The sequence below is a fragment of the Drosophila sulfurigaster genome, chromosome X (genome assembly GCF_023558435.1).
Source record: "Drosophila sulfurigaster albostrigata strain 15112-1811.04 chromosome X, ASM2355843v2, whole genome shotgun sequence".
Taxonomy (NCBI): domain Eukaryota; kingdom Metazoa; phylum Arthropoda; class Insecta; order Diptera; family Drosophilidae; genus Drosophila; species Drosophila sulfurigaster.
The window spans coordinates 26,970,035-26,990,467 of record NC_084885.1 but is presented as its reverse complement, the minus strand read 5'-3'; the positions used below and the strand labels follow the sequence as shown (position 1 = coordinate 26,990,467).

General features: G+C 42.8%; 3 protein-coding genes across 5 annotated transcripts; 1 reads left to right on the top strand and 2 right to left on the bottom strand.

The window, feature by feature from the left end:
* LOC133848596 (protein THEM6) lies at positions 1–3,912 on the bottom strand. Its single transcript, XM_062284229.1, has 3 exons — positions 2,789–3,912; positions 1,168–1,382; positions 1–1,095 (listed from the first exon to the last, which is right to left on the bottom strand). The coding sequence occupies exons 1-3, from the start codon at positions 2,946–2,948 to the stop codon at positions 700–702; spliced, it is 771 nt and encodes a 256-aa protein (XP_062140213.1). The 5' UTR covers positions 2,949–3,912; the 3' UTR covers positions 1–699.
* Positions 3,913–6,008: 2,096 nt separating this feature from the next.
* Positions 6,009–16,370, bottom strand: LOC133849352 (regulatory-associated protein of mTOR-like). 2 transcript variants are annotated; one of them, XM_062285375.1, is made up of 5 exons: positions 16,148–16,370; positions 15,642–16,078; positions 8,808–9,172; positions 7,670–7,858; positions 6,009–7,606 (listed from the first exon to the last, which is right to left on the bottom strand). In XM_062285375.1, exons 1-5 carry the CDS (start codon positions 16,368–16,370, stop codon positions 7,438–7,440), a joined length of 1,383 nt encoding a protein of 460 aa, XP_062141359.1. In that variant the 3' UTR covers positions 6,009–7,437. The 2 variants fall into 2 exon arrangements, with proteins under 2 accessions (XP_062141359.1, XP_062141358.1); XM_062285374.1 differs by lacking the exons at positions 6,009–7,606; positions 7,670–7,858; positions 16,148–16,370 and adding an exon at positions 9,640–14,439 and having other exon boundaries at positions 9,033–9,172; positions 15,642–15,914.
* Positions 16,334–19,662, top strand: LOC133849354 (uncharacterized). Of its 2 annotated transcripts, XM_062285379.1 has the most exons (7): positions 16,334–16,465; positions 16,768–16,830; positions 16,888–17,687; positions 17,752–18,144; positions 18,261–18,497; positions 18,566–18,612; positions 19,105–19,662. In XM_062285379.1, the coding sequence occupies exons 2-7, from the start codon at positions 16,827–16,829 to the stop codon at positions 19,133–19,135; spliced, it is 1,512 nt and encodes a 503-aa protein (XP_062141363.1). In that variant the 5' UTR covers positions 16,334–16,465; positions 16,768–16,826; the 3' UTR covers positions 19,136–19,662. The 2 variants fall into 2 exon arrangements, with proteins under 2 accessions (XP_062141363.1, XP_062141362.1); XM_062285378.1 differs by lacking the exon at positions 16,334–16,465 and having other exon boundaries at positions 16,640–16,830.
* The last annotated feature ends 771 nt before the right edge of the window (positions 19,663–20,433 follow it).

Here is a 20,433-nt window from a genome sequence, read left to right as displayed (position 1 = left end):
CACTGGCCACTGAAGTGAAGGTCGCACAACCCTTTCCACACCCAACAAACAGCAAAACGTCGAAAAAAAAGAGAAAAAGCAACATGCTTAAGTTGTTGGTAGTACATCTAAGCACATATTCATATTCATAATCGTATTTACTCTAGACTAGCAGACACACACACTCACAAACGCACACAAACGCAGACACACATTCAATATACATAGTATTACATTTATATTCGATAGAGATGGTTAGATGGTAATTTAAGTTATGGGAAGGGAACGAGGGAGGTGGACCGTCGTAGCTTTGCATTATTGGTGTTTGTTATTGGATATTACATGGCATACAAATAGATTGGGCTAGGCTAGGCTAGGCGATAGATAAAGGGGGGGATGGAGAGAGAGGGGTGCACTTATCGGACTAGGCCATAGTTGATAATTCAGACGTCTTACGAGCTAAAAGTTAAAGCACTCGACTCATGTAATAACATGCGTCAACATTTGCACAGTACACAACAAAAAAAATACACAGACACACACATACATTGTTGACATACTATCACACACAAACACACACACGCATATACATATACATATATATAGATAGCATAACAAACGGAAACGGAAACGGAAATGGAGGCAATGCAACTGCCGAAATTCAAATTTCCATCAGCCTAGTTCGATGTTTGTTTCATTTCGTCTCGATCAGTTTGTTGGTCAGCAACCACTTCGCAGATTCTTGCTCGACATCTCATTGTACTCAATCCATTTGCCCAGCTCCGGGGGCAACGGTGGCTTCAGCTTCGTCGTGCTCGTCGTGCTCGTCGTCACATGTCCATTCTCCGCCTGCGATGCCTCCAACGTCGCCGCCGGCGTCGCCGTCGCCGTTCCCATCCCCACTGGCTGAAGGCTCGCCGTCGAGCTCAATGTGTGCCTCGATGCCGCCGCCTGCAGCGGCGTTGCTGCTGTCTTCGGGAGCAGTTCGGCCATGACGGCCTCCATGGCCACATCGATGACCCGCTGTCGACAGATGACAATGCAGTGCACGAACTTGTCCGAGGGACGCACAAAGCGATGCTCCATGAACAGCGACTGTTCATCCCAGTAGATAATCTATGAACCCAAAAAGAAAAGAAAAGGAAATTAATTTCATTACAGAAGTTGAGTTTCTAGTCGTATACGCACCCTGGAGATGATCTTGAAGCGGCGAAAGGGACGAATGAAGCGACGATAGCGTATGGTGGCCGCTCCCTGAAACACAGAGCCACCAAGTCGTCTGATGGTGCGATACAACTGTGTGCGCTCATAGAAATCGACGCGGGCGAAATCCAATTCACGAAAATAGCGTGCGTTGTTCATGTGATACAGCAGCGTGTCCACATCGGTGCTCAGACAGACACCTGTCAATATACACATACATACATACATAGATGAACAAAAGGTCAATAGCAAAAAGTAAAAGAGAAGAAAACATTTCAAGGGTGGCCCAACGAATCGCGCTTTGAAGGTAAAGGTGGAGGCAACCCCCATCATCCAATGGAGAACCAACAGCTGGCTGGCACAATTGCACAACCCGAGTGCACTCGACAGCCAATTACCCTGGCTTAATAGATAGAATAGATACTCAGATAGATACAAGTTCTATTTAACAAATTTACAGAGCAGGTGAAACTTTAAAATCTTTCATCTTTTTCTACATAAAAGTGAAATATTGAATGTTACTTTAAGCTCAATTCTGACTAACTTATTAGTACTTGAAGTAGGAACTTTAAGCTCGCTACTTACTATCTTGTTAGTTTCTATATTTTCCAAATTTCAATAAGCGCAAGAAACCCTTATAGCTAAACTGAAAAATTTGTATAAATACCTTAAAAATCTGTAATGTTTATAATATTCCTTATATTCACGATGCTATTTCCTACTTACTTCCACCAAACTTCTTCGCACAATAATATATTGTCATCAAATCTATTTATTTGAACCCATTTACTCACATCTCCCAAACTTCTTCACGTAATATTATAAGATAATATATTTCTTTATATCTGTTTCGAAGGTCTTATGACTTTATTTTATTTCCAAAAAAAGTTTATCTACTTAAATGTTCTACTCTTAAAATCAGAAATAAATATCTGTTAAACTTGCTCAGATCGTTTTCTTTAAATGGTCAGTGATATGCATTAAAAGATACAAGTAGAAATAGGGATTTGTTTTTAAATTAAGCTTTAAATCTCGAGCTAAGATGCATACTTTCAGTGATTCAGTTAGTTTTAATAAAGTTAAAAGATTGTCTTGTTTCTAACGTTAACGTTCTAACGTCTAATCAGTTTGTTGTCATTAATTATTGAGTTTTATGCTATGATATTCTATAACTATTTTCATTTCACAAATCGACAAGCTACATTAATTACATTCTTAGTAAACAAAGATTTTCCCTGTATTTTAAATGGTTCAATTAACTTTGCTATCAAATTTTATGGGAAATTATTGGATTTTTCTGTATTTTGTAAGCTTTGCTATCAAATTTGATACGAAATTATAGGATTTTCCTGTATTTTGTAATAATTCTATCCCAACATAAGCTTTGCTATCAATTTTGATAGGATTAATCTTTTGAGTTTCCGATATAGACTAACTCAACACGATGGATGCTACACAGTGGAAACACCGTAATGCGTTCCAAGTGTGTCCACTGCACCGTTACACCCTTTCGCCTAGCCGGATTGTGCATTGTGTTAAGGGATGTTGCATGTGCTGCTGCAGCTTTATGTAAGCAACAACGACGGCGACGACGACAGCGGCTTACCATTGACTGTGGTGGACTCCAGAATGTGGCAGCGACGCTTGACGAATCGCGCCAGCAGCACACAGAGGCACATGCGCAGGAAATAGTGCAGCTCGAGCAGACCATAGAGCAGGACGATGGCCAGCAGGCAGCTGAGTGCCACATAGCACAGCTGTTCCATCGAGGAGGCTGTGTGACAAACGAAGAGGCTGGTGACTGTTCCTCTTAGTGGTTGGTATTCCTATTCCTATTCCTATTCCTATTCGTATTCCCGTTGCTGTCACTGTGACTGCGATTGTGACTGCGATTGTGACTGTGACTGTTCCTGTGTTGTTTCCTGTAACTGTTCCTGTGTTGCTTCCTGGGTGACTTTACTGTTAATGTTGGACAGCGGGAAACCTCTCAAACGCTGTCTGTGTGTGTTTTTTTTTTGATGGTTTGCGGGGTTTCTCCAAATGTTGTTGTGCTGTTGCTGCTTCCTCTAGTGCTTCTGATTCTTCTTCTTCTTCTACTACTACTGCTTCTGCTTCTTCTTCTAGTGCTGCTGCTTCTTCTTCTTCTTGGTGGGTTGATGTCCTGGCTAAAGTTAAGACTCTAATGCTGACGCTGCTTTTTTCTTTGTTGGAATTAGGTCATGTTTCTTGACGTTTTGACCGCGACGCCGCATCAGGTGATACGCACACACACACACACACGCACACTCGCACACTCACATACACAAAGCACTGAGCTGTGTGTGAGCGCAAGCAACACGACGAAAGTCCAGGCGAAAGGACAGCACACAAGGAATAGCAAAAAAAAACACACAGTTCACTGTTAATAACGATGGCAAGAGCAGCAACAACACCATCAACGAAAAGCACATCACAACATCATCAACAACAGCAACAACAAAAATCGAAAAGAATGGTTGACTAGCAGAACGCTTGGCTTGGCTTGGCTTGGCTTGGCGGCGTTAACCACAGTTAACAAATGTTTCTTAATTCGCAATTCTCGCGAGCGAGCGACCGAATGAACGAACGAACAACAGCAACAACAACAACAAGAGCAGCAGGCGAACGGGGTACCAACAGAAATAAAAAAAAACAAATCAAAACAAAACGCGCGCCAAACAACCGCAACGGCAAACAGCGCACTAAAAAGGTTTTTGGCCAATTCACTCGCTGTTGCCGGACCAAAAACCCAAAGTCGACGCCGGCGTCGACTGCGACTGCGACAACGGCAGCGAATGGCGTTGAACGACAAATGTCGCCGCGACTGCAACTTGGCGACGTCTGCGCGCTGAATGAGTTTCATGTTCATGTTGTTTGCTTTCGGCAGAGGCAGAGGCAGAGGCAGAGCGGCTGCTGCTGCTTCTCTCACACTCACACTTGGCATCCTCGCAGCCAGCTTCGTATGTGTGTGTGGGGGGAGCAAGCTTTCGTGCTTTGAGCGCGCGCACCTAACGGAAAGCTTTTCGTTGTGCCCAAAAAGCATTTTAAGGGTTGAACCTGTTGCCGTCGCGACGCATGCGACGTCGACGTCGCAGTCGCCGTTGACGTCTGCCATTTTGCTGCCCAAAAAGCTTTCTAGCTTCAGCTTCCGCCAGCTAATTGCATCAGCTCCCCTTGTTGTTGTTGTTGCTGTTGCTGTTGCTGTTCCAGAGATTTCAACTGTCAAGTATTATCCAAATAGATACAAAGTTCTCCAGCACGTTTTGTTCTTTGAGCCAGTCAGGCACGCCCTACCCTATAAATGTGGCTAACAACCGAAGACCGTATAACTTTTAACGCCTTGTAAAATATGCAAACAGTTTTTCTATAATTAGCTGCCAGATTTTTTAACAACTCAATTTATATTTTCTCTTTTTCAATTTAATCTTCCCCAAGGAAACAATTATTGCGAATTGTTTTTAATTACTCATTTGAGTATTCAATTAAATCGTTTTTTAGGGAAAACAATCACAAATGTTATAGCATCGGTTTTCCTATAATATAATTTTACTATTTGTTACAACTCTCGTTAGTGTAAATTTGTATTTAATCTTCTAAAAGAAGATAGTCCAACATACCCTTAGCAACAACATGTTCTCAATTTATAGATTTTTTTTTTGGGCTCTACATATTTGAAATTTTAATTAGATACCCTAAAAATGGACGGGTATCTACAGCTTGACGAATCTGTAAATAAAAATAATATTATTTAAACTTTTCCATAAATGGTTTTTTCGAGTTAGCAGTTACATACAGTTGCTTAGTCATAATTTTAATTTATTTATGCTTAACAGATTTCTGACTTAAATCGTGAATCACACATTATGTCGAAAACCTTACCCGATGCCAATATACGCTTAATCGGCACGTGTGGAATGTACGCACACAAAACCCAAAAAAAAAAAATGAATTTGAACTTGTTTTTGTAAAGTTCGTAATTTAAATCCAGAATTGATTTTACGATGAAATTATAATAAGAACGCTAACTGTGTGACAGCTTAAACAGGTTCCATCGAATTTTGATTAGATCTAACACTACCGAAATCAAAGACACCCTATAAAAAAAAAAAAAACTTTCATATCCATAAGAATAACTTGTAAACAATATGTCGGATTTGGGCTATGCGAAATATTATTTAAAAAATAGAAAATAGAAAAATATATATACAGAACTTAAAAAAGAAAGGGTATAAAGGCGTCAATAGTATATCATAATTGAACCGTTCTAATATGCTTCTTGGTGTTAGCTCTATTTTTGGAGCTGATCAATTCTCCCCCGAATGGGCGATCGAAACACGGAACAGTTGCAACGTCGCATACATATCGAATAGGTCTCAGTCGTCGTCTCAATCGTCAATCGAATATACACTCCAAAGTTGATAGTTCCGAATGAGAAAAGAATTCCAATTAGCAGACTCTAAAAAAAAACAACAACAACAACAAAACCAACAAACGCTTTGCACACACGGGAAGTTTGCTAACGAGCAGTCAACAAACGGTGGGCGATATAGAGGGGGGGAGGGAGGAGGAGGGAACATAGGCAACAGGTATTATTTCATATTTGTAGATGATGCGACAGATTGCATTTACATTTTTGCAGTTTTTCACTTTATTTGTTTTCATATTTTTTTTTTCGTTTTTTTTTTAGGTTTTTTTCTTTTATTTTAAAACAAATTTAAAGGGTTCGAAATTCAAGTCTTTGTTAGAATATTTCGTGTTGTAGTTGTGATAATAATAAGTATAACATAGAAGTGAATATAGTTAAGATATATATAGTATGTGTATATATATATATGTGTGTAATTGTTGCTATTTGTGGGGGAGGGAAAAGGAGCAGCTTAACTATGACTCGACTATTTGTTTGATGCGTCTTCACAATTGTAATTGCAATTCAGTTATTCTTTATTAAACACATCGTTATGCTTTTGCTTAATCAATTGATAAACGAGCGCAAACAAAAAAAAAAATATATAGTTATAGTATGTATGAACTAACAAAACAAAATCACATACAAAGTAGGCTTAAAAACTAACACAAAATCTAGTTTCGCTTTCGTGTATTCAACTGTTTTTTTTTTTCTTGTTTTTCGATTTCTGTTTTTTCTTAATTTTATTTATTAATTTTATATATATATGCGTGTGTTTGTTTCCGATATGCATATATATACATATATAGGTATGTACAAGGGCTTCGCTTTCATGTATACTTTATGTATGTAGATTGGTATATAGTTCCGATAGATATAGATCATTATTATCGTTGTGTGTGTGTCGAAAAAGGTAGCAAACAAAACACAAATAAAGAATATTGTTGTAATAATAAAAAACCAAAAAACAAAAACAAAATTGAAATATGTTTAGCAGAGTTCAAGAAGTACAAATCGTTATTATATATGGTTCTATAAGTGTGTGTATATATATAGATATAGGCATAATAGACAATTCTCGGGTTAGAATCTCTCAATTCCTCACTCACTCTCTCTGTCTCTCTCTCTCTCTGCTCGCTCTTGCTCTCGCTCTAATTCCATTACTTGTGCTCTCTCTCTCTCTCTCTCTGTCTTTTTCGTTTCTGTATTCAGCTGTTTTCGTTCTGGATTTGGATGGTCCACATTGATTATAAGGCATACAAAACACGTACATTTCTTCTTTTTTTTGTTGACTCCAATCTTAACTTTCGATTTCGTTTTTTTTGAACATTAAAAATTATCTCTCTATCATTCACTCTCTTGTTCTCTGGTTTGTTTTTGTTTTTGCTTCTTTTTCTTTGTAATACACTTAACGCTATTCCCTATCCTTATTCCTATATCCAGCATCGTTATCTCTTGCCCCTCTCTATCTCTCTTCTCTAGTTCTCTCCAACTCTCAACCTGTCTTTCGATGTCGATATCGACTTTTCAGTTTGCTCGACATCATTTCAAATTTCACAAAATTGCGACGAATCCCTCTGGTCATGTTAAATTTCACATAGTTTTGCAGTAGCGGAGCAGCAGCAACATCATTATCATAAATATTATCATCATCATCATCTGCATCCGTCAGCAGTAGCAGCAGCAGCAGCAGCAACAATTGGTCCACAATCATCTCCCATCCAATTCCATTCCCTTGTCTCTCTCTCTTGCACTCCACTAGTTCCTTTCTCTCTCTCTCTCTCTGTGTCTCTCTCTTTCGCTTGTGCTCGTTCTCTCTCTGTGTCTGTCTCTTAGTTGGCTGCTTGGCAGAGCGCTTCAAAGTCACAGCGCTCCACGCTATCCGCATAGTTGCGTCGCAGCGTCGACAGCGGACAAAGATCGTCATCCTGCGGACAGCCGGGAAGGCGTACCACACGCTCCTGATGCATCACCAGCACTTGCGGCTCTTTTTCAATGCAACTGCAATTATTTGTTCGATTAATCTCTTTTCGTATTGATTGGCTGAATTCAAAGGTAACTTACTCGTAGCGCACAAAGGCCAAATTGGTTGCGAACGCATCGATTTCACTCGTACGCCACAGACGATCCTTGCCAAAATCCTTGTGCGTCAGCGGTCTCTCATCACGGGCCACGCCCAGATGGGCCAACATCTTGAGCAGTGTGCCCGAGTGCGTAAAATAGAATGTGGCATTGGCGCGATCACCTGGCGTACTGCAATAAAAAGATCATCATTATTGTATATTCTGAAATATATTCATTTAAAATTCTTAAAGGATTAAAAGATAATATAATATATATTTTAGGTATTTTTTTTTTTGTAAATTTCATTCCTCCCTAAGAATCATTTTAAAAACATTCCTTAATTCCTTAAATGAATATAATGTATACATAAGTGAAGCTAAACTTTAATTCAAAAATAATAGTTAGTTTGGGGTTTTTTAAAGTGCATCCTACCTATGAATCTTTTAAAATACATTCCTTACATGGGTTTTCCACAATTAGTTGAATATAATTGTTTTATTATTGAAATTAATATGTTTTCGTAGCTTGCAATCTAAATTCGATATTTCCAAATATATAAGTACTCTAATAAATTAATGTGATCTATACATAAGTTAAGCTAAACTGAAATTTAAATTTCACTTAAACTTCTGATAAAGACAACTATGAGAACTTTAATGTCCTCTGTATTTTATAGTTTAAAACGAAAAAAGATAACATTCGAATTTTAAATGAAATTCAATAGATTGAACGTTTACTAATATCAACTCAGATAACAGGTAAACAAAAATCTGCAAGCAGAAAATTTAGTTAATGGGGTCGATCATTTTGATTTGAATTTACATTTTCAACATTTATTTGCATATTTTAATCTCAAGCGAACAGCTAAAAAGTGTTATTTGCTGGACTTTTTGTTGTTATTATTATCTCTCTGCTTTAACCTCTAGCCTAAGCTTCGGCGAACTTCTGTGTTGACATATATTTGAATTTCTTAAGTCTGATTCATATTGTTTTTCCTAATAGCAAATATCTACAAAAAGAACTTGAATGTGATTCAGTTGAGAATGAACATTAAAAATATAATCTAGTTTCTTAGAGAAAAAGAGTTTCAAGACTTCAATTAGTATTATTAGGAGTAGTCAGAATAATAATAACTCACTCGATGGTCGCAAACATATCGGCGATTGCCGGACAGGCAATGCGATGGGTCAAATCGTAGCCGTAGCCATCGTTCCAATAATACTCGAGATCCTCGGCGAACTCCAAGGCGCTCAACGAGTGCACATCGAAGAAGCGACACCAGACGGATGGCGATTTATGGCGTTGCCAGGCCGTCTCAAAGGCGCACACCGTGTACATCAGTTGAACGTCCTCGTCGGTTAACTCGTCCGATAACTGTGTGCTCGAACGCACTTGCTCCACTGCTGACTGCATCGCTGGCTCCGCATAAAAGCTACGTGCATTAAACATTGTTTCAGGATTCTTATCGACGTCCGTTTTCCAGCGGCTGCAGAGTTTATAAAACTGTAACGAATAAGCAAAAGTAACGAGTAATAGTTAGTAAACAAACGAGAGACTGCAACGAGTGGTTATAAATATAGAACGCTTTTGCTTTTTTAAATAAGCAGTTGTTTTTTTTTTACAGCGATTAAAAAGCGTTTTAAGTAACGAGTAATGTTATAAAGAGCGAGTATCTCTTACGCAACTACTGAGTTTAACTATTTTTTAGCCACACCTACAATAATATCTAGCTACGACTAAATAAACTCTTCTGTATTTCATTTGAGCGAGTACAAAAACGCTACAAGTAACGAGAAGATATTATATACAAAGAACGAGTATCTCTCACACAACTACTATTCAAAAGATTAGCACATCTACAATAGTAACTAGCTACGACTTTTACGAGTTGCTCATTACTTTGCTACAGCGAGTACAAACACAAACGAGTAACAAGTGACGAGTGACTAGTGACGAGCAACGCATCTTACCTGGTGTGGGACTGTAGACAGCAACTGTATTGTCCACAAAGCCCACCGCCAGCTGGACATTGTACGCATGGAAGGAGAGACAGGTGGGATATGGGTTGCGCGATCCCATGAATCCCTCGTTGCTGCGCAGCACGCTCTGCGTCGATCCACTCAGCGAGTAGATGCATATCTTCGACGCATTCCCGCAGGCAATGGCATTCGCCAATGGATGCGTTGCCATCGCTGTGATATCACCGCCCGCTTGCCACGTGACCGGCGCTATTGTTGCACTCCCGCTGCCACAGCTGCTGCTGCTGGTGCTGCTGTTGTCTGTCGTTGTTTGTCGCAAGTCAAAGATGCACACCTTGCCGGCAGTGCAGCCAGCGACGAGTGTTGTCTCGTTGGCACGCAAACAGCAATGCAGAATGGGCGCCGCATGATCACGCAACACACCGATGCGAAGATCGCAACGTTTGTCAAACAATCGAACGCTGCCATCGGTGCAACCAGCGGCGACAATGTTGCAACGAGTGTTTGCCATAAATGGCGACAACACACGCACTGTGGTATCACGTCCCAGCTGCAAATCCGTTAGCTTTAGCTCACGCTCCACATCCCAGATGCGGAGATAACGATGCGAACTCCCACCGACGACCAGGTGTTGACTGTACTGCTGCCAGGCGGTCACAATGCCCGACGAGGCGCCATTGCAGCTGCCACCGGACGAATTATGCAAGCTGCTCCCGCTGCCTAAGCCACTGCTTGACCCGATGCCCGACTGAACCGACGCGCTGCTCGACGCATTCCCAGACGAATTGTTGACGACACCGCCGACGCCAACGCTTGCGGAGCCGCTGTAGCCAGTGCTGCCTGTGGTCGCCGCGTTGTGCATCAGCAGCAGATCCGTCTTCAGCAGGCGGGCGAAATAGGAACTGTTGTTGAACGAATTGGATGAGATGCCCGACGTTTGTGTGGCCGACGATCCGGATGATGAAGCAACTCCGCTGCCTGCGCGTGGCAAAGCATCCCAGGCGCTGATCAAGCGTCGCGTTGCCGGCTGCACTTCATCCTGGCCGACACTCGATGGCTGCCAAACGCGTATGACGCCATCCTCGTGGGCCACCAGCATCAGTCCGGTGTCCTGGGCATTCAACAGCTCGAAGCTACTCACACGCGCATAGTTCCAGTGACGCGAGATTTTGCGTCCGCTCGCATTCGTTTGATTAGCATTGGCCGCCACACCGCCTCCGCCAGCGCTGCTGCCGCTACTCGCTGCACTCTCGGCGGCATTCTCGCCGTAGCTGAGCACCGAGTTCTTCACAAAGTCATAGACAAGCACCTTCTCCTTGTAGGCCACCGCTATCTGTGGCTCATACGGCAACAACTTCACCAGCGACGGTGTAAACTGTGTCTTCCGCACCCAATTGTAGGCATCCAATCGCTGCACTCGCTGATCCTTAAGCTGTCGCAACGCTCCATCTCGGATGTGCTTGTTCCGCTGATAGCGATACAATCGGGAACGCAGTTCGGTGGAATTGCGATCGATGGGCCAACGCTGTTGACGCTCCTCCGCTTCGCTGCCGCCCTCGGCGCTGCTGTACCGTTGATTTCCCGGTCGGGTGAAATACGAAATGGCCCACGGGATGAACTGTGTCTGGACAATCGGTTGCAGCGTTTGCGGCTTGCTGCCATCACCAAAGTGTTGCGTCTCGCTGCCGCTGCTGCGTGCCGAATGACTGCCATCTCCGCCCAAGACACCGCCGCCTCCTCCCCCGGTGGCTGGACCACCGCTTATACCCGGTGCCGAGTGCGCTGTGGCACCGCCAGCTCCACCGTCGGTCTCATCGTTCATCGAACTGGTGCGCAACTTGCGCTGTGTGTCCGCATTGGTGCTGCCCGACAAACGCAGCTTTTGCACCCACTGACTGGAGCCGACAGCGGCGCCACCGCCACCGCCTCCACCACCAGCTGCACCACCGCCACCGTGACCCACTGGCGGTGATTCTCCGCTGGCGCCCAAGTAATTGCAACGCGTATTCGGACTGGGTGGCAAGCTGACGCTCAGACTGCTGTTGTTCAGCTTCTCGAGATCCCGCGGTCCCACCGACGAACCTCCTCCCGGACCACTGCAGCTACTACCGGCCGTCGCATTTGTAGCCTCTTTGGCCGTGATCATGCACAATGCTGCATCCCGCACGTGGGCGATTATCTTTTGCGCTGTGGCCGCCACCTGGGGATGTGGATCCTGGCCGAGATTGTAGATGCCCTGCCACAGACGTGTGAAGATCGATTGAAAGGGTATAAAGTTGGTTGTGGCGCTGCCGCCGCTGCTGCTGCCACCACCGCCACCGCTGCCGCCGGTGCTCGAGCTGCTCATGTTCGAAATGGAACTCGAACTGACGCCCCGTCGTATGGTCACATGTCCGAAGCGCTCCAGGCTGTGTGTGGACTGTGGCGGTGCGTTAGGCATGCCGTGGGTGATGCTGGCGCTGCGTTCGCCACCGCACAAGACCAGCGACGAGCTGTGACTGTGATTTAGCTGCTCGGACAAATACACCGTTACGAATTGTGTCTCAAAGAGCAGCACCATCCATTGCAATGCGGCCGCCAACTCGAGACGCACCAGTGGCGACATATCCTCGCCCACCTTCTCCAGCAGCGTGATGGCAATGATCCGATCAATGTTATTCGCCTGCTCTTCGCTGCGATCCGTCACCGAGCTAATGAAAGTGCCCAGAGCAAACACCGCAGCCGCTCGCACCTCCGGAATGGCATCGCTCAGTAGCGCATAGAGCTTTTCGTGGGCCAAATCTCGGGCACCCGACCAGCGTGCCTTCTCAAAGTTCTGCCACAGCATGCCCAGGCAAATGGCCAACCATTGGCGCAGCAACCAGCTGCTGTCGTTCAGCTGTTCCAGGCAAATGGAGAGCAAGGGTCCCTGGAGTGCGCTCGTCTGACCCAACAGAAAGTTGTGCACAATGGAGGCGAGCACAAAGGCGCTCAACGTACGGTGCTGTTTGCTCACCGCATTGTCCTGCAGCACTGACAAAAAATACTTGTACTCCTTGACCAAATCCACCTGACAACTGGGATCCACAGCCAGAATTTTCGCCCAAATGAACACCAGAACGGGACGCAACTCACGGGTTGAGCTCTGCAGCAATTTGAGCACATAGGGGAAAATGCCAACGCCCAGCGCAAGATTAACAGCCCAAGGTCCGAGATCGAGGAAGCGTGCCAGCAGCTCCAGGGCACGCAAACGATGCACTTGCGACAACAGCACCTGTAGCACAATCGGCAACTGTTCGGGCGGTGTGCGTGATTCGGATTCGCTGTCCAGCCACACCTGAAAGGCGGTCAATTGGTGCTCGAAGAAGGGCAGCTGACGGTAGGGCGCCTGTTGCTCCAGGATATCGGGTAGCTGTTGCAACGCTAGATCGACAACCAAATCCCATGCCTTCCACATGGCATGACGATGACAGGCGGGCAGGGCTGGCAACGACACCGGTGTGCAGTCGTGACTACGCAATATGCGCTCCGCTAGCAGGAAATTCCGAAACAAGCTGGCGACCAACAAGTCCTGTCGGAACAGACGCTGAAACAGCTCGCGGGGCAACGTATTCCATGCAATGGTATCGGTGATGGCCGTAAATATCCAGTTGAGCTCACCCATCATGGTTCGGCGATCGTTCACCTTGCCGGGTATCTTGTCAATCAGTTCGCTCTGGATGCGCGGAACCATGCCCAGTTTCTCCTGCATCGCATACCACTTCAGTGCTATATTGATGGGCGTTGTCAGGCAGCTGGTGAACAAATCCGCCGGCAATTGTGCATTCATCGGGAGTATTTCATTGGCGGCACACGCCGCCAAATGGATGCAGTTCTTATAGCTGACAAGTTGACCGGCGGGCGCTGCTCCCGCTGCCTGAGCAGCTAGCGCTTTCTCCAGTTCTTTTTCGTGCTGCTCGGCAAAGGGTTGAAAGGAATTGATGATGATGCCCGCATTGGAGCAATCATAGACGTAGATCGATGGGGCTGCCATCCAATTGATGAGCTCAAAGATGCTCAACGGGATGTACTGGGTGAAGGTCTTGTTGAACACCCAGATCTCGCCATTTGCCGTTGGCTTTGGCACTCCATGGCCATTGTAGTGAAACAATATGCGTTCGCCTTTCGCATTGCGACGCAACGAGGTGCACAGTTTCTTCACATCCTCGACGGTGGGATCATTGCACTTTTTGTAGCGTGCACGCGGCTGCCAGCGTTCGTATTGCATCTGCAGGTTGCTGCCAATTAACTCCATTGCCTTCGGTACGGACACCGAGCTGGGATCAATCCAGCACTCCAGTCGAGAGCAGGGCTGTATCTTAACCACATCCGGTGGGTCGACACCAATGTTGAGGCACAACACCAAAGCCACACTGGCCGTCTTCATGCGTTCTCTAATGCGCCAGTGGAGACGTTCATAGTTCAACGCCTCGATGGACTCCTGATGTCGTTTGGCCGCAAAGCTGAGGGCAATGCGATAATCGTCAATGAAATTGATTTCGCCATCGGGTGCGATTAATTGTCGCATATATTTTGTGGAGTTGTAGTTTTTGTAGTTGGCATGAGTAACTGCATCCTTCCCCGTAGTTGCTGCTGCTGTTGTTGTTGTGCTCGATATTGCTGTCTCGTTCTCGCGTTTAATTGCGCCGTGCGCAGTGCTGCCCATGATGGTTTTGTTGTTGCTGCTACCAGTGCTGCCATTGCTGCTTTCGCTAGCAATTGCAATGCTCTCTTTGTACAGCGATTCCATCATCTTTGCTGTTGTTGTGAACTCTATATATATTTATATATATGTTTAATAGTGAATATATATTTTTATATGTATGTATGTGCGTCTGCTATTTACAGTTTATTGCATTTTTTTCAGCAGCACATGCTGCAAACGCTCATTTTGTATGCACGAAGATGAAGTAGAAGAAAAAGAGAAGCAGCGGCAGCAACAACAACAACAACGTCGACGTCCGCTGCTGCACATAACCCAACAATTTACCACCTTAGCCCAAAGGCGACGACTGCGACAACGACGACGACTGCGACGGCGACTGCGACGACACTGACGACAAGTTAAATTTTTACAATTCTTTTTTTTTTTTGTTGGTACGCCTAGAGTTGCGTTTACTTGTGATTCATTATTATTATTATTATGTTCGTATGTGAGTTGAGTTTTTCTTCGTATGTGTATTTGTCGAACACGCTCGCGCTTTGCACAAATTAATAAACAACAAACAAAATAAACAAATGCTTTGGAAGTAGAGTAATTTGCACAAAAAAAAAATAAAACGTTGTTGGTTGGAAACGCACGCGCTGTTTACCCTAATAACGAAATACGCATTTGCGATATGTTTCTGCTGTGTCCTTCACTCTGTCTCGCTCAATCGTTGCCTCGGTCTCACACCATTTCGCTTCGGCATTGTCTTCTTCTTCGGCGGCGGCAGCGATGCCACATTATGCAAAACAAGGCGCTAAATTCAAGTCCTTAAAACTAATTAACTCGTTCGCTCACTCCTCGCTTAAAAGCAAACACTACATTTTTGTTTCCCATTTTTATATAATTGCCTGTTTACTGATCTAATCAATGTTGACTATCTAGCAGAGGGTGCGCATTATTACGATTGCGATTCCACAAAATGGTAGTGTGGCCACTTGTACTAATTTTGGGTATATCCAAAACAAGTATTTTATGTTCATACTAAAATCTGTTTAAAGGAAATTTGTGTTGCAGTATCAAAAGGAACATTAATTATGAAAACTATGCAATAGCAGAGAAATATGTCTGTTTAATTTAAAAAATATTTAATAATATTCGAATTGATAATATTATTGTAGATGTGTTTCTTGGGAGCACCTGACTTGAAGACTAAGGCAGTAGTGTTGCCATATTATGCATAACGAAGCGTTAATTTCAAATTCTTAATACTAAATGACTTGATCGCTCAATAGGCAGTAATATTTTATAAAATTTAATTCTAACTTACCCGCAGCACAGGATCGCGTTTCAGCGGTTGCGGATAGGTAATAGCATGTATGCGATGGCGGCCAAACAAACCGGTGGCAAAACTTTGGGCACTCTTCAGCGTACGTTGTGTGGCCGTATATTTCATGTAATACCATTCTGGATTATAGAGATCTGGCAACAATTTCGGGAAACGCAATTGCATGCGTTCCGCAAGCTCAATTAGTTCGTCTTCGCCTTCGGCCACCAGCAATTTCTCATCATCTGGTTCGATATGATCCCAATTCCAGCGCCGCAATTGCTTCAGATCATCTGCACATAAATGTGCTGGCGGCTTCGTTTGCTGCAAAATCAGCGACTGCAATTCAACCAGTCGCGTCTTGGCATGCAAAATAACGGATTTGCTGGGATTGCGAGTGCCATGCCTTATGATCGACCAAATCCGTGTCGGGTGGCAACCTTAACAAAGCAATGAAAATCAGCTGTGCCATTGAGATATGGTATAAAAACAAATAAATGCAATATTACCATTATATATAGGCGATGTGTCATTATAATTTGCAATAGCACGATACGGTGTCTTGGTCGAAAAGCGCCGCTCAAGTACATTACGTTGCAATCCAAAGCTGTCGTCGCATTTCTGAGTCGTAACATCAGCTGTTGGCGCAACCGTCAGTTGTGTTTGCGTTGTGTTTGGTATAAAAGTCGTCAATAGTAGAAGCGGTATTAGTAATGTAATTAAATAAAGCATTTTTCCGAGTTGAGAAGAAATTGTCAGGTGTTAAAACCAAATAGAAATCAACTATGTAGAGAATTTTTTACAAAATAAACGTAAAACATTGAAAGGTAAGTTTAAAACGACACACGCACGTTTCGACAATCAAAAATACAAATGCGGATGAGGGAACTGCCTGTGCTGTTTGCGCATACATGTAATATATATGAGAAACACACATACATGTAAGATAGCATCTTTGACAATTTGGCGTTGCCAGCTGGTGAATCTTACATCCAATGTTGCCAATCGTTTGAATCGCTAATGGTGAAATACACTTGTACTCGATGCCGAACGATACTACTCAGTATATATCAACTGCATTGCACAGCTTCGATTTTGCGCGCATTTCTAAACAATTGTTTTGTTTAAGATTGATTAATCCGGGTTATAATTCAGCCAACCACCACTTGGCAATCAACTAATGCCGTGATGGGTAAGTGCAAAATACATGGCTATGATTGATAATGCTAAGCAGCCAGTTACTTTACAGCGCCGGCACGAAAGACGCGCACCCAACAAAACACGATAATAAATGCGCTAACTGATAAAACGCAAGCGGCAAATATAATGAAAACAATGCCAAAGGGGATGGGAGTAAAGCAGGATAAGCAGCAGGAAACTTCCCCCTATGAAAAGCGAACAACTCGCAAGCAATCGTCGGAGGCAGAGCAACCGCAGCGCTCGCTGAGGAAACGTCTCGAATCCGTGGAGATGGATCGGCCACAGTTCAAAGAAACGAGAAAGCGAACTATGTCAACCGAGGCGCTGCAACAGCAGGAGAATGAGCAGCCGGCAGTTGTTGCCAAGCTGAAGCAACGCAAGCAACAGCCTTCGAGTAAAACTCGATCTCGCAAAGAATCGACAGCATCCACATCGACTGAGGAGTCCGAGCCGCGTATATCAAGCAAACGTAGCAAGAAAACCCCTGCAGCAAGCGATAAGAATGGATTGCATTTGCAGTTGGAAGCGATTGAGGAGAATTTGGCCAATGCCAACAACAACCATACGGAGGCAACTAAAACAAATATCGTTAAGCTAACCAAAGCAACAACTAGTTATACGAATAACAATAATAATAGCGATTATATTGACATGGAGGCTGAAAAGAAATACTATCGAGTTGTGCAACGCAAAACAGAGGAGCTGAGGGCGTTGAATGACGCATTAGTTGTGCCACCAGTGGAGGTAGCCAAAGTCGGTTACACGCACGATCAGCTGAAGCAGTTTCTGCTCAACTCGAGTATCGCCAACAGCTTCCCCAATGCTCTGCAGGAACAGGGCACTAGTCAGGTAAGAAGGCTTTCAATTTGACTTTATAGATCACTTGATTAATATATTTGTCAAATCTTTTCAGATGCTTCGTGGCCTAATTGACGGCGTGTCTTCATTGGAGGCATTACAGCTAGATGAACTGCTCGATCTGTATCATTTGGGTATTATGATGCAGCATTACGAGCTGTTAAACACGCATTGCATGGGCTATCGTTGCCAGCTCTTGGAGATCGTTTGTGACCTGGCATCTGAGCTGGAACCTCAGAATGCCGATATGATCGGCATGAGCTTGTGTGATCGCTTTGTGATGGGCACAGGAAGAACGCGTATGGAGTGCGTGATCGATATGCACAGCTCGATTGTGCAACTCATTAAGATGGGCGACGAGATCAATCGTCGTATTGCCATGACAATATTGCTGGCCACATTCTCAAAGGTCTCCGGTCAACCGATTCCGGAAAAAGAGAATGATGTGGTGAGTCACAAATTGATTTCGTTTAGAAATTTTCTTTAAATACAAGCATTTTTGATATTTCATTTAAGTCCTGTTCTATAAGTCTAGAAATGAATTGTATCATTTTTCACCTGCAGATCATGCAAGCTTTCGAAATGGCACAGAAAGTGAACTGGACACATCTGTCGACATCAGGATGCGAGGCGGATGTGTTTGTTCTCGTTCGCAGCTTTGGCTTGATTCTCAATACTCAAGAGAATCGTCGTCCACATTGCGATTGGGATATGCAACTTGGAAGCGAAATTCACAAGTATTTCATGACAGTATTGCGCACTGTGCGCTTCTCTAAAAACTATAATTTCTTTGCCATGATGGTGAGCATTAATTGTCTTTCAAATTCCTCGCAAATCGTTATCGTTTTTTTTTGTTTATCTTTGCTCAGGTTGAACGTTATATTGCTTTTTGTGTTGTTCGTGGAGCTACAGCGCGGTAAGTTTTTTAAATATTTAAACTCTGCCCGTCCATTATTTATTTGATTAAATAGAAAAATTATTTTTATTTTAAATTTTCTAAATTATTGCCAATTATCTCCTATATTTGAATGGTCTACTCGTTTATTCGATTTGCTCGTTACAATTATTTGCTAATTATTTTATTGAAATCATAAATTTAATGCTTAATTTATCATACAATTATTCCTTATTATTCCCATTAAATCCTTTTATATATAATATAGAAGCTGCTGCACTAGTTTATTGCATTTACTTGCTGCTCATCATTTGATAAGTTAACAATATGAACTTGCTAATACTAAAGATAATAATTTTGATGAAACTTATTTAATCTCTAATTATTAACATTTTTGCTATCTTTGATTTGACTTATTACTTTTTGTTTTGTAGTAAGTATCGAGTTTTACACTAAAATTTCAAACTTGTTAAAGCACTAAAACTAAATGCTGCTAATCTAATTTCCTTACAGTGCTCACACAACGGAAATGCTGCCCGATTAATCTCACACATTTGGTTTACAAAACTCAAATTCTTTATTAGTATTTTTTTTATTCGTAATCTTAATTTTGAGCTAAAAAGTGAATGGCTATTTGTTTTTGGAAGTACATATTATAAGAAATGAAGAAGCAGCAAGTCACAGCGATGTCAACAAGTGTGTGTGAAAGCTTTTGTTAGTTGTGTTGTAAGCTTTGTTGGGCCGCAGTCAAAGAGCTTTCGACCGGCCGGCCGCCCATTTTGGATTGGGGCAGTTTTGGCCGGTGGCGACGTTGGCTTAACGCCTGGCATTTTGTCTGATTAAGTTGGCTTTGTGCACGCACTCACAACATATGTATTTATTCTTTTCTTTTTGTTTGTTATTTACTCAGTCGCGCAAAACACAAGAAAAGTGTCGCACCCGCTGACTGGAAACATATTTAAGCTTAACAATTTGAAAATTTGGTGTTTCATTTAATTTTTGCTGTAATACGATATCATAAAACTAATTTAAATAATTGCAAACTTAAATAAAAGTGCTGTTATTTGTTAACCAAAAAAACCCGCGTTTTTCAACTTTTGTGACTGTCGGGATTTGTAGCATATGGCGCCGGAAAATGCGCCGCCGCACGTGCCAGCTGATTATTATTGCGCCAAAAACTAATAAGAGGTAATGCTCAACGGTCGTTGTCCTGTCCCATATACCCCACATCCCCCCTCTAAGTAATTTTGCACATAATCTGCGTAGTTTGTGTACTCTGCCATTGGGATTTGATGTGTGATTTGTTGCGTCGCTGCACGCAATAAAAACTTAGTTCCATTTGGCACGCCACCTGTTGTTCAGCGCTCGCCTTTCGAATACCGCGTAAATACCACATCAATTGTCAAACAAACTGATCACAATGTATATACAAAATTATCGCGTTTTAGATACATTTCGGAACTGTCGTTGATAAAAAAAAAAACAGTGGCCATAAATATTTTATTGATCTAAGGGCTTTCTTATCAATTGTAAACAAGCCCGGCTCAGAAAGGTAGAGTCTGTGTTGCATAACGACAATTTCATTGAACGTTACAGTTATTTTAATTCACATAACATTTTATTATTATTTTTGCAACTTTTAAAAATAAAATAAAATACAAATATTTATTATGCATAAATATACAAATTTTAGTTAAACATTTAATTCGATCGTTGAAACAGTGTTGGCAACTGCCGTGATTACGTGCCGCCACAATTGTGTGCTGCGAATTGATTTTTAAGCTGCTCATAAGGACAATGCAATTAGTACTGTATTGATTTGAGTCACTTGGTATATTTTAA